Source organism: Parasteatoda tepidariorum, chromosome 3 (assembly GCF_043381705.1).
Source record: "Parasteatoda tepidariorum isolate YZ-2023 chromosome 3, CAS_Ptep_4.0, whole genome shotgun sequence".
Classification (NCBI taxonomy): Eukaryota; Metazoa; Arthropoda; class Arachnida; order Araneae; family Theridiidae; genus Parasteatoda; species Parasteatoda tepidariorum.
The window spans coordinates 24,640,664-24,654,334 of record NC_092206.1 but is presented as its reverse complement, the minus strand read 5'-3'; the positions used below and the strand labels follow the sequence as shown (position 1 = coordinate 24,654,334).

General features: G+C 29.8%; 1 protein-coding gene across 1 annotated transcript in view; it reads right to left on the bottom strand.

The window, feature by feature from the left end:
- LOC107450357 (uncharacterized) overlaps positions 1 to 13,671 on the bottom strand; it is a 120,802-nt gene that overhangs the window by 27,922 nt on the left and 79,209 nt on the right. The window contains exon 2 of the mRNA XM_016066122.4: positions 9,066 to 9,098. Within this exon, the coding sequence (XP_015921608.1) occupies positions 9,066 to 9,098 (33 nt within the window). The remainder of the gene's footprint in view (positions 1 to 9,065; positions 9,099 to 13,671) is intronic.

Sequence of the window (13,671 nt, the reverse complement as noted above, 5' to 3'; positions counted from 1 at the left end):
GTCTGTGTGTTGCAAAGGAACCTATTTTCTCAAGTTTGGCAAATTTTCACTGTGTACTAACTCTCGAGGAGAACCTATTTTACCCAGTTATCGGTTTTTTTTAAAATTAGTTATCCTCAAAATGCAACAGGTGGTGACCTAATAACCATTTTTTTTACAACCGTCGTTGCACAGCCGACCCAATTTCGGGTTTACGACGACTAATGTTCAATTCCGTAGCCTTGTAATTTTGAAGCCGATCCAGAAGACAAGGGAAATTGTGGATCAAGCATTGGGAGAAATTTGCTTTAGTGGAGGACTTTTGAAGGAACTAACCCGCATTTGCTTTACATTGATGCGACAACCACGAAAACCTCCCACTGTTAGCCTGACGACAAGGGAATTCTAACCCATGATCAGTCTATCACTGAGGATATTATACGTCAGTACTGCGGTCAGTGCAAGCCGGATGCGGAATTCGTATCGACCAGCCATTGCTGGGATTCGAACCCGGTTCACATCATTTGAAGGCGAAGACTCTATTCCCTGAGCCATCACATCTCAATCATAATTTTTGAGAAAAATTGACATAAAGCGTTCTTCCCGCTGGTTCTTAAATTTCTATGTTCTTCGAATGGAACTCTTCATGGACAGATATCGTCAATACATAAAGTAAAGTACAACCAACAACAGCCCTTTATGAGATAAGAGTGACGGTGAGGTTAAGGCTTCATGATTTTATGTGATGATGGTCTAGTGCACGATGATGGAATCGTAGTCAACATTCTGCATTGGCTACCCGTAACTTCTAAACAAACTAGTACTCTTCGATTTGTTGATGGGTGCCGTTGGGATTCAAACAGCTACAGAAGATAGTAACCCAACTCCATATCTTAACCATCACGGTTCTGCAATTATTAGAAATAGAAATAGTTTCTCATTAAAATATTCCACAATCAACGAAAAAGAGGAAACCTAAAACTATGCGTAATTTACCCATTACAAGATCGTTAAACCTGATGAAATTACGTAATTATCCACATTAAACCTGATTAAAGCTATTCAATTGCAGTATGCTAATAAATTATTTTAGCGATATATTAAATTAGGAAAATTGCAAACACCACATTGCTTCAAAATTAGAATACCTTTTTTTAACACACACACATCCGGACCAGGAACAAATGACATTAAAATAAAGCATACGAACCTACGAAACTGAAAGAATCAGCTCTAATTGATCTGCTGCAGCGATTTTTACAACTGTTCTCTTAGTTGATAGTTTTCTCGTATAACTATAATTAATTATTCATAACGATCTTTACGAATAAAACGTTATCTCCTAAGATGTCCGTTAAACTTAGTAATCGACATTACGTCACTTATGATATAGAATATTTGTGTACTACACGGCGTAATATTTCCACTCGCCAGCTTCGCCTTTGGCGATCAAGTATTTGAGACAGGCGATTAAGTTCCATCTTTAAAAAGAAGTTTAGTTTCAAACTAAACTATTTACGCTTGAATAATCATGCCTCATTGAAATGAAGCATGGCAGCGTTTTGATAACAAGTGATGACTTTTTCTTCTGTTTACAAGGAAATATAAAGAGTCGCTTAGTTTCCCCTTAAGAAATCATTGCTTTTTGAAATATAGATCACAAGACAATCTTATTTTGATTTATTATAATTATTATTGCAATAAAAATGTTTTGAATTTTAAGTTTCTACATTCTTTTATGCTCTTGGTCACTATAAAGTTTATCATGTAAATAATTTAAAAATTGCACAAATTTTTAATGCATGAATAATTGGCAGGAAAAAATTATAATCCGGTTTCTTGACCTATTTATCATGAGATGACCAGGTCTATTTCATTTATTATAACTTTGCTTTACTCGTAGTAGCTCTAAGGATAAAACGCTCGCTTCCTAATGAGGTAACCCGGGTTCGAATTCCTGCGATGGCGTTGAAATGAATTCCGCACCCGGCTCGCACCGAGCACAGTGCTGACGTATAATATCCTTAGTGGTTGACAGATCATGGATTAGAGTCCTCTTGCCATTAGGCTAACCATGGAAGGCTTTCGTGGTTTTCCTCTACATGTAACACAAATGTGGGGTAGTTCTGTCAAAGTGTCCTACACGAAGCTAAATTTCTCCCAATACTTAATCCAGGAGTTCCCTTGTACAATCAAAAATTACAAAACGTAATAATAATAAGAAGAAGAACCTTTCATTCGTTGCCTAAAACAGTTGCCAGCAAAATTTGAAGACCGGAATTCTATATCACGCTTAGTCACCTAATTTCTAAGAACGTTTAGATAGCACTTACTCATTGGGTTTTAAAAGCTCTCTAATTAATTAGTTCTGTTTGTTGTAAAATTGAAAGATTGAATCATAAGTATAACGTTTTAGTGATAGTTTTTCGGTGTGTATGTTTGCAGAAATTTAATTTAATTTCCAATATAAACCATTTGGTGGGCAAAATTACCCCAGTTATATGACTAACTTTGCCCACTAAGAGTTTTGAATTTTCACTGAAAAAGAATGCAATGAAAATTTATGTCAGCAATATAAATAAATTTAGCAAATTCTTCTCTGAGCCTATTTTTTTTTCCTTCATCCAACTAATAGAACAATACCTGGATTTTTAAAGTCTAAAATCAAGAAAAATAACCCGGGTTGACAATGTACACATTCATCATGTCACAAAAGTGGTCAATATATTCAACTTTATTTCTGACTAAGGCATAAGTCTTTCCTTTTAGCAATAGTTTATAAGTGTAAAAGTCTGCAGAAAATTAATTTAGTTTCCAATATTAACCATTTGGTTTGCAAAATTAACCTAGTTATTTAAGCAACTTTGCCTACTAGGATGTTTGAATTTTAACTGAAAAAGAATGCAATGAAAATGTATTTAAACGCAATAAATCAATCTGTAAGTTCTCTAAAACTTATTTTCCCTTCTCCAACTGATAGTGGTTTTCTTAAAAAAAGTCTAAAACTGGCAAAAAATAACCTTGCTTGACAGTACAAAAGCGGACAGTATAAAAGCGGACAGTACAAAAGCGGACTACATATGTTTTAACTGAGTATTTAAGCGAAGTCTCACCAAGTTCGGTAAACTGAAGAAACTTCCCACGGAAACGCCTCTTTGGAAAGACGCCTTTTTATTTCACCCACCTGTAATCTATGGAGGTCAATGTCAGATGAGCGTGTGTGGAGGTCGATTTTATTGCTCAATTCCCTTAACGTACGTGGGGTGCAACAGGTTGTTCTCGGAAAGACATTGACTTTCGATGAAGATTATCTACGAGTGATACAAGTTGTAATTAATTTTATAGCTTGTGTTTTTTTTTTCCTTCTGCATCTTTTCATTGACACACAAGATGAAATGAGAATTCGAGAGCAGACAGTCAAAAATATTACTCTCGAAATGAAGCAACTAATTATTATGATGCTGTCTGGGAACTAATTAAATTGGAATTTATGTCGAGTGAATAAGGTTTAAATATAAATCTGTGTGATTGTTGAACACGATATTAGATAAGGGTTGACAGGCTATATTTTAATAGTAATTTTCTAGAAGCTCTTCAAAATGACAATAACCTTAAGTATCGTTTGAAACTTGTTTTAAAATAACCGTCTGAACTATAATCTTTAGAATATATCCCAATATTTATACCCAAGTGTAAACGGGTAACTCAATAGTGGACCTTTATATGTTATATACAATGCTATGTATTATACATATAAAGACATATATAACATGCTAAGTATTACTTTCGAAATTAAACGATTAATTATTATAATAATGTGTATATCTAGGATTTTTTTTTATAAATTGATAGAAGTTTTAAAAATAAATAAGCCAGAATTTTGCAACTCGAAAATAAATCATACATATCAGGTTGAACTTAATAGTTATTTGACCGAAGTTTTTCAAAATGTAAGTAACTTTGAGTATATATTGTGTTTAAAACATTTTTTTAAATAGCTTTATTATCAGTGTTTTTTTAAAGTTTACTTCAAATTAACATCCAAGTAAAAGTGTAGAATTTGACGTAGACTACCAAAAGTATTACTCTCGGAAATTAAACAGATTCTTATGATGTGGTGTACAGTGCGCATAAAAAAATTAAATAAATAAATTAAACGAAACACTCATAATAACTTTTGATATAATTAAGCGGTTTTTATCGTTCTAGGACTCAAATTTAATGGTTCAGGGAGGGGCGAAATAAAATACGCTGATTAAATTAAATAGTGCAAATGATACTTAAAAATACAAAATTCGAGACAAAAATACTAGGACTCTAACTTAAAATTTTATTTATACGATATTTTTAATATTGATTTTTAAGAATTCAGAAACTATACAATTCAGTAATCATTCTTAAGAACTGGGAGCATACTTCACAGATTTGGCACAATCAATGGTAAATAATACAAATCTGTCAAAAAACATATGGTTATTTTATTCTGAAAAAATACGATTTTGTGTCTGATTTCGTAATTTAAGATATCGTGTGCTCTTATTGATAAGCCTAATTGAGGTTGCTAGTCAGTCCTGTGAACTATTAAACTTGAGTCCTAGTGCGTGAAACCCCAAACATTAGATCAAAAGTCATTCAGGGTGTTACTTTTTATATAAATTTTTATTTATATATTTATTTATTTATATATTTATTTAATTATATAATTATTTATTTATATATATATTTTCTTAACTTTTTGCACTCATACCTCTAGAAACAATTAAACGCGGAATTTATGTCACGTGACAGTCGCGTTTAAAAATAAATCTGTAGCACAAAAACAGATGATTATTGTCAGGTTGTTGTTTTTGGCCATTAAGGCAGAGGGGGTGAGATTGTTCTTGTTTTTCAGTGACGCTATCTATGGCCAAGAATTCGACTTCTGATACATCCAATCGTCACACCCGTTTATAGGGTGGACCCATTTTAATAGTTATTTATATCATTCCATTCTTCCATATTATCCATTCTTCCACAAATCGTAATTTTAACCAGAACCTTGACTTTTGACCTTATTTTGTATTGAGAACAATCAATCTTCAATTCAGTACCCTCTGAGGTATTGATTTGTTATGTGAACATGGAGGACTTAGTGACCCGACAGATTTAACGTGTACCAGTCACCAATTACTCCACGGGGAGTCTTCGGCCGGCTGGTTTCGAACAACCGTTCTTACAAACGTGAGTACAGTCAACACCTACTAGAAGGTCACTACTCTACTCTAGGTGGTTATGGTACAGCGCCCTGCTAACCAGGCTATCCCAGCCAATTATTGTCAGGTTAAATATTAATATCATTTAGCTTAAGTTCTTTGAAATGTCAGTAGTTTGACGATTGTATATAAAAATTGTATATAAAATTGCATATAAAAATTGCGAATGTATACAAAAATTCATATTGAAAAAACTGTATGAATTAAGAGTGATCCGATAAAACGAATTTTAAAAAAAAAATGTCTGTGAAATTTTTGTGATATGGACGTTAAAAAACTATAAGTTCATAAATGCTGTTCAAATGTGAATAGTTACTCGTTCTTTAATAAAAAATTTATTTAATGATACCAATAATTCGCAAAGAAAGGTAAAAAAAATATTAGTTATGCTTTTATATTTGTGGGAATTGATAATTAAAATGCACTTAAAATTTATGCCCCCTAAAATAATCTTAAACTGCGCTTGTGAGTTTAAGTCATAGAACTTATTAACAAATCCCGATTCATTTCCCAAAGGTTGTCCAAAGTAAAATTTATTAAGAGTTTTATTTTGTTTACTTAAGAATGAAAATGAATTAAGAGACAATTATAAAAACTAAGCAAGAAAACAAAGATTTCGTAAAATATAGATTATTTAAAAAATCCAATAATTAAAAAATAAAATAAATAATAAGAATTATACTAAATAAAATTTGTGCATTCGATAATTTAACGAAACAACATAGAAAAAATTAAGTTTTACCGTGTGATTCACAGCTTTCATCCATTATGAACTTTCTTTTATATTTTCAACTTTTAACTTTTTAATTACATTCATGAGGTGATGTGTAATTAATCATAAGGTAATGTGCAATTAATGTATAATTAATTTTGTTATTAACGAACTGTTTACACTTTAAGATTCACAATAAATTGAAAACGAAAAAAAAACTAACTCAGCTGCATTCAAGGTTGTATGATAAAAAACACAATAAAACCGTTATTATTAAGCATGTTTTTTGTTATTTATTATTTATGGAAACATAATTAGTAATCAAATGCCCATTTATAACGTTGAATTTTTATTTTTTATTTTACATCGATATGTAAATTAGCAAAAGAAAATGTTGCCATAGCTTAAAAAAACTTTTTTTTTCTTTTTAAGTGAACAACGATTGTTAATTAAAGCTTTTGTTTTCAAATCAACTCAATTTGTTTCAAGCGTTTGACAGCAGAGATTAAAATTAAGACATCTCGAGTTCAGTGACATGAATTTAAAATAATGTTATTCAAAGAAACATAACGCTCCATGATTATTTAAAATGGTTTTACTAATAAACACATTGTTCTTTATATATTTGTATTTTTTTTAAAAGAAAAACTGTTGTTTTTATACAATAAGCAATTCTCTCTAATTAGTTTCGTTGATACACGTAGGAAACAAAAAAGTTTATAGTACTTGCATTTTGTTTTTGTGAATTTCTGTTTCTGAAATAAACTACAAATATTTTCATTTTAAATTTTTCAAAACAAAAATAATTTCTGCGTATAATTGTTTTCAAGTTATTTATTTTTATAAACGTGAACGGATTTTAGATTTAAAAAAATAATAAATTGGTGTAAGATTAAATCTTTCAAATTTAAGAATCAAAGCTCTGCCTTATTTAGAATTTAACAAATTAAATTGTTATTAATATTCATGGAAATATAATTATCAATTAATCAAAGACTATATGCTTTATAGTGTTTTAAACTCTGCTTGTTCAACTGTTTAAATTTTTGATTCAACATTTTGCAAAATTCAAACTTAAGTAAATAAAACCAATCTTAATTTTAAATATTCATGAAAAAGATAACTATCAATTACGAACGACTGAGGTTTCAAAATGTTCTGGAATTAGCACAAATTAGTGTTTCGTGAATCAAATTTTTAATAATTTTGATTATTCGTGAAAAATGTAGTATCCAAATTAGGTCGACTGGTGTAAAAAAAACAAACATATTTTCTTAAGACCGCTTTTTGCATAGTTCATAACGTAATAAATTTTTTAAGCGTGAAAATCATTAGTAAATTTTCTTGAAAAAAATCATCATGTTCGTATATATATTCTCCCAAAGCACGATGTTTCCATTGAAAATCCTTTCCAATTTTATTTTTTCAATCAATTCCAGATAGCTCGTTTTTTTTTCATATTCAAGTTTTTACCCAACATTTCCATTTTGTTTCTTATAGTTGGAGAAAACTGCATTGCTCATGCGTCTCATTTTAATTTGCTATTAATAATTAATTGTTTTTTCTTCTTTTTTTGTAATACGGCATCATCAAAGTAATAGTGTTTATTTTTCATAAAATTGTTTTCTTTTGTAATATATTTCACCTAAATTATATTTTTCTGAAACTATGCAATTAAATTTTTAAAATAATCGGCACATTTTATGCTTATAATCATGATGCATTGTTACTTTTAAAGATCATTGTTCCCAAAAATACATGAACGAACTCTAAACTCAGCGGCGCGACAGCCCATAGAGGGCCAAGGCCTACTGTGCTCATTTCAGTTTTCTTGACCTTGTTCTCTGGGGTGCAGGAGCAGATGTTCCGGTCAGGTGGTCAACCGAACGTGGAACCCCCAGTGTTTAGTTCCCAAGCATGCTTGGTACTCATTTTATCAACTCACTGAAGGGATGAAAGGCTGAGTCAACCTTGCCCGACTCGAGGATCGAACCAGGGACCTGTGGCACTACAGCGCGAAGCGCTATCGCCCAGCCACCGGGCGTCAAATACATGAACGACTAGATGTAAAATGCTCCGTTCTCGTAAAATTAAACGAATTCATTACGAGTAAGTAACTCCAAATGTTATTTTCTTTACGATTTTGGATATTTTATTTAATCTTAAAATAGACAAATTTGCTTTTTCGTAATTCCTAGTATAAGGATGTATGATACTTTTCGGCCAGCTAGTCGCAGGGAAATTCAACTATTTTTTTTTTATAGTTTATTTAATTCTTTATTTTATTTAATCTTATCTTTTCAAAAAATAAATAAAATTGAAAAATAATTGGTGGAGGTCTGCCCTTTTTGACGACTTTTCACCAAAAAATGTAAAAATGAAAAGTATTAAAAAATGAAAAGTACCAGATTTCACATGCGTAAAACAATTTTGTATTCGTTAAAACAAAAAGTTCTACGTTTCTGAAATCCACTGTATAAGAATCTTAGACGCGTAAAACAATTTTGCATTCTATTCATAGTTAAAATGCCGACCAGGTGGCCGAGTGGTTAGCGTGCCTGACTGTGGAGTTGATGGTTGCCGGTTCGAATCTCGCTCAAGGCATGGATGTTTCTTTCTCTCTCTCTCTGTGTTCTATGTCCTCTCTCGATCCTTTGTGTGTGTGATTGTGTGAATGTGACCCGCTCTATAAACGTGTTTGTGGTTGTGTGACGTGGGCGACGCTGCTCCACCGCCATGGCTTCTGCACAGGTGCCCACTGGGTAACGAGAAGAGAGTAGCAGTCCTGGCATATAAGGCCAATAGCAAAATACATCCCAAGTGCCCGCCATTAAAAAAAATCATATTTAAAATAAACAAGTTTAATGTTTCTCACAACCACAGCATAAGAATTTTACACGCGTAAGACAATTATGTATCATTACGAGAAATAAATGATGGCTTAAGACCATCTCAAAAAGAAAAATGATGTTATTGGGAAATTTAATTCCAATATATCTATTTTTAATTCTTTTGGGTGTCTTATTCTGTGTCAGTATATAGAACGTTGATGACTCGTACATCCATTGAAACTCTTTCATGGAGTTTTTACATTCGAAAAATAATTAAATGTGCCATCTTACCTGAAACAGATGGTGGTTTAGGTTTAAGATCATCTGAAAAGAAAAAAAAACAAATAATAATAATTAGCATTACATTAGAAACATATTAAATGAAAAAATTAACTATCAAATAATTTTGGATATAAAAAAATATGTATCTATATCTATTTACATAGAAACTGTTGGTATCATTTTTTAAAAAAATAAAACCATTTTGGAATCTTATTTCTAATAAGAAAAAAGATAAATTGTATAAATGTAATTTTATATTTTATTACACTCGCACTGAATTAAATTTTAGGTTATGAAAAAACATTTAGGAGTAATTAAGTAAAATACCTATATATTTATTTCTTTAAAATAATTTTTCAGCTTCTTATTTTAAAATGCGATTAAAAGGAGAGTTCAGTGTTTGAAAGTCATTAAAATATCAATACAGAGAACTATAAAAATTCTCAAAATGTCATGCCTTGATTTATAAAAAATGCATACATTATAGACAACCAAAAACTCATTCAAAATTTCAATCAATGTAAAAGGTTTGCTTAGCAATGCAAAGCGGAACCAAAAGCAATTATTTTTAGAGCTACGAAAATAAAAATGATTTTGGATTAAAAATTTCAAACTTAAAATAATTCAGACGAAATGTCATTATTTTACCTATTTTTTTCAGAAAGATAACTATTACAATTTAATAAAATATTTTTTTAAAATACTCTTATCAGTGTTTGTGACTTTTGCATTAAATTTTCAATCATTTAATTGTTTTTACTTATCCAAACGATAATTTTATTAGTATAACATTGCAGACAAAAATATTTTATTTTCACTAAATATGATTAATTATGTTTTTTATTTAGTGGAATCCAAAAAATAAGACGAAAGCTGCATTTTATATTTATCAAATTATTTTAAATGCTTCTTGTAAATGCAAGAGCGCAGTATAGCTATTATTTTGAAGGTCATTGAAATCAATACACTGAACAAAAAAGCCTGACGAAATGCCAGAGTTTATTCTATTTGGAATAAAAATTAAAAAATGAAAATGAATGAGATAAAGTTATAAGAGAAAAAAAACTCTTCCAGAATTTTAATCAAAGTAAAAGATTTACTTAAAAGTGCAGAGCAAAATCAATTATTTTTAAGGCTATGAAGCTGAAAACGATTTAGATTGAGAAATTTGAAACTTAAAAAGAACACAAAAGAAATATCGTCTTTCTCTGTTTTTTCAGACGATAACTGTACAAAGTTGCTAAGTAATAACTTTTTTCTTCTGTAAAGGAACTAAAAATTGATTGAGAAAGAAATAAGAATTGCTGGAAAAGTTTTAAATAACAAGGATGCTTATGTGTCTTACTTAAAAAATCTTTATTTTACTTCAGATTATATTTTTTCTTTCGGCTCAAAGCAATGTTGAAAAAAGAATTGTTAAAATAAGAGCATCAGAAATTTCTTTTTTGCTTCAACTTTAATGTTACGCTGTTGGCAAGGAACAATTTATATAAAAATAAGTACTGAAAAAAAGCTCAAGTAGTATCAGAAAGATTAATTTCTACGAACTAATTTTTCTTCGCGAAATGAATATTGAAATCTTACATATGTTATTAAATGTGTAGTAGCTGGCTAATTTTTAGATAAAAAAAAATTATCCACTCAAGATTTCACAAATAGAATTCGTATTTGTTTTATTTTTTGTTGATATTATTTACAAAAATGATTTAGGACTGGCGTTTAATTTTATTATGAAGGAATTTTTATGAAAAAAATAAATGAATTATTCAGAGAAGTCTATTTCAGTTCTTAAAACTGATGCTAAAAAATAGAACATGCTAAAAAAGAGTAAAACAACACGTTGTTGCATAGGGAGCAAAATAAATAAAAATTACGCAACACTAAAAAACTGTAATTTATAGAAGTAAACGTTCATCTATGTATATATATATATATATATAAATGTGTGTCCCTTGTAGACTCCGAAAACATTCGGCCGAGAACGATGCAATTTGGCATACTGGTAGTTCGAAGCACAGGAAAGGTCATTGACGACATTAGAGATTTCTACTATGAACCGTTCGAGTGGTATGAGCAAAAATTTAAATGGGAATTTCTGATTGTTTAAGAGGTAACGGTTGTTTTAAATTTAACTATTGATGATTCTATTTTTTTTAAACATTAAAAATATAACATCAGTGATGTTTGCTAGATAAAAATTCTATTTAATTAAAAAAAGGAGAGTATTGTACGAAATTTTATATTTTGTTATTTTTGTCAGATAAATTCAATGAACGTCACTAAATTAGTATTTCTAAACTTATTTGTTTATTTTGTTTATAGCTGCGATTTAAGCTAATTAATTAGTATCTAATTTAATAAAAAACTAATGTGATTAAAATTAATTTAATAAAAAAATTATATAATATCTAGTGTAATTAAAATAAAAATAATAAGTTATATATTGATAAGCAAAGAAGCAAAATTAATTTGTTTAGGAAAAACTAAAGGAAAAACAGCATTCTGTTAATGTAGCCAATGATGCTTAATTAATTTTGATAATTAGCTATACTGGTATTATGGTAATTGGTGCAGTTTTATTAGGTTTCAAAAATTTTAGTACATGCAAAATTAGTATACTTTGTACCTAATTAAATGTCATGGAAAGATGGTTTTTACGGTCCCCGAAAGAAATAATTAACGGAGAGAATTGTTTGATTATGGTATATTGTGACTATCATGAGTTGGACTCGAGCAATAGTATTATGCTAAATGGTACTGAATACTTCTGAAAACGTGTTTCGCTTAATCTAATAAAGTAAAGCCCCTGACAAGGAAAATAAATAAATAATTAAAAAATTGAATTATTTGTGTCGGTACATGTTTTTCAGTTTTGTTCATGATTTAAAATGAATTATTAATTGTTAATTTTTTTGAACCTGTACGAAGAATAGATATTCACCTTGTATTTTTTTATAGGTTTAGGCAAAATTTAAAACAAGAAAAGGGAATTCAAGAAATATATTATGCCCAACAACAGGACGAAATGTCTAAAAGATATCAACTTTTTTTTAATGTGAAAGAAATGAATGCATTCTCACAAACAAAAATTCCTTTCTAATGTGGCGTAACTACCACTACAAATATTCTCTTTTTCTAATTCTTTCAAAGAAATTTAAGGAATAACATTATTTTCTACGCAGAATTTGCAATTGCATCAAATTACCTATGAGTCATTACAGTTAAGTTCATCTTTAAAATAAAAATATCGATGAAAGTTAAAAATAGAAAAAATTATGTCACGTAAGCTGGCATCAAATATTTAAGTCGCATAGTAATTCTTATGGCTATAAACTACGTATGTTAGTTTAAATTTAGCATCTTAAATTATTTTCAATTTAACTTCCCAGCACTCGCAACTGCCCTAATTTTACGACAAATTCGGCTTTTAATGGAATTTATTTTGCATATTGCAGCTGCATAAGAACTCCATTCCTTGCATTTCCATTCCTCCTTTCAAATCTTCCCCAAATCATGGAATGTGCCAACAGTCATGCGACAATTTCTGTTTTTAATCAAGGTCATGGCTCGCGCGTGGTCATGGGTGAAAATTCGGAAAAAAAATTCGACAATTATTAACACAAAATTACAATTATTAACGCAAATTATAAACACAATATTACAAAACACTTTTTCATGTGCTTTGTAATTTTGTATTAATAATTGGCGTGCATTATTTAAATTTTTATAAAATCAAATCTATAATTTTTATATCGGTTTTCATAGCAAAAAATACACACAATCAGGTGATTTTTCACCGTTTTTTCGATAATTATCTGACGAAGAAAAAGAAGGGAAGGAAACATTTGGACTTGAGATTGATAATCATCGAGGATCCAGGAAAATATAGAAATAAATGATACCAGTAGTGAATCTGAACAATATATTTCTGGCAATTATGTTGATAATAATTTAAGAAAGAAAATTATGATGACATGTTCCATGTTGGCAAGGATAATTTTTTTAGGTGGTGAAACGTTAAGTACTCAAACTGCTTTATAACGAAAAAGGGGAATAGTGTAAAAGTGTCTCCTGTCCTAAAGCCAAAGATATAGAAGATAAAATAGGATCATTTCTAAATATAATTGACATAAATATCATTAATGTAATTTTGGAGTGTAAGATTAAATATGTAAGTTTGCCAAAAGAGATGCTTAAGAGATACAGATTGCACCGCTACCTCCATAGTGGAAATGATGGCATACTTTGGATTGTTATACATGATAGGATTATTTCTTCACAAAATTATTATTAATATCCATTCATTAATGTTGTTTTTTGTGCCAAAAACGGTAAAATAACATCTGTCGTAAAAAATATGACCCGAGCGCTCAGGTAAATTACTAAGTACGCATGCTGCAAGGTTAAAATAAAAATTTCAGATATGTACTTAGTTGTAAGCAATACGCTCGTGCTATAACTGAGTTTCAATCTTGCATTTTATAAATTACAGCATCCAAGTAAGTTACTTTTAGAACGCTTTTTTCTAAATATAAATAAGAATAAAATTACTTTTCTACATTCACATCTGTACGAAAATTTTACGCATACATCTTTAAAAATACTTTTATTCCAT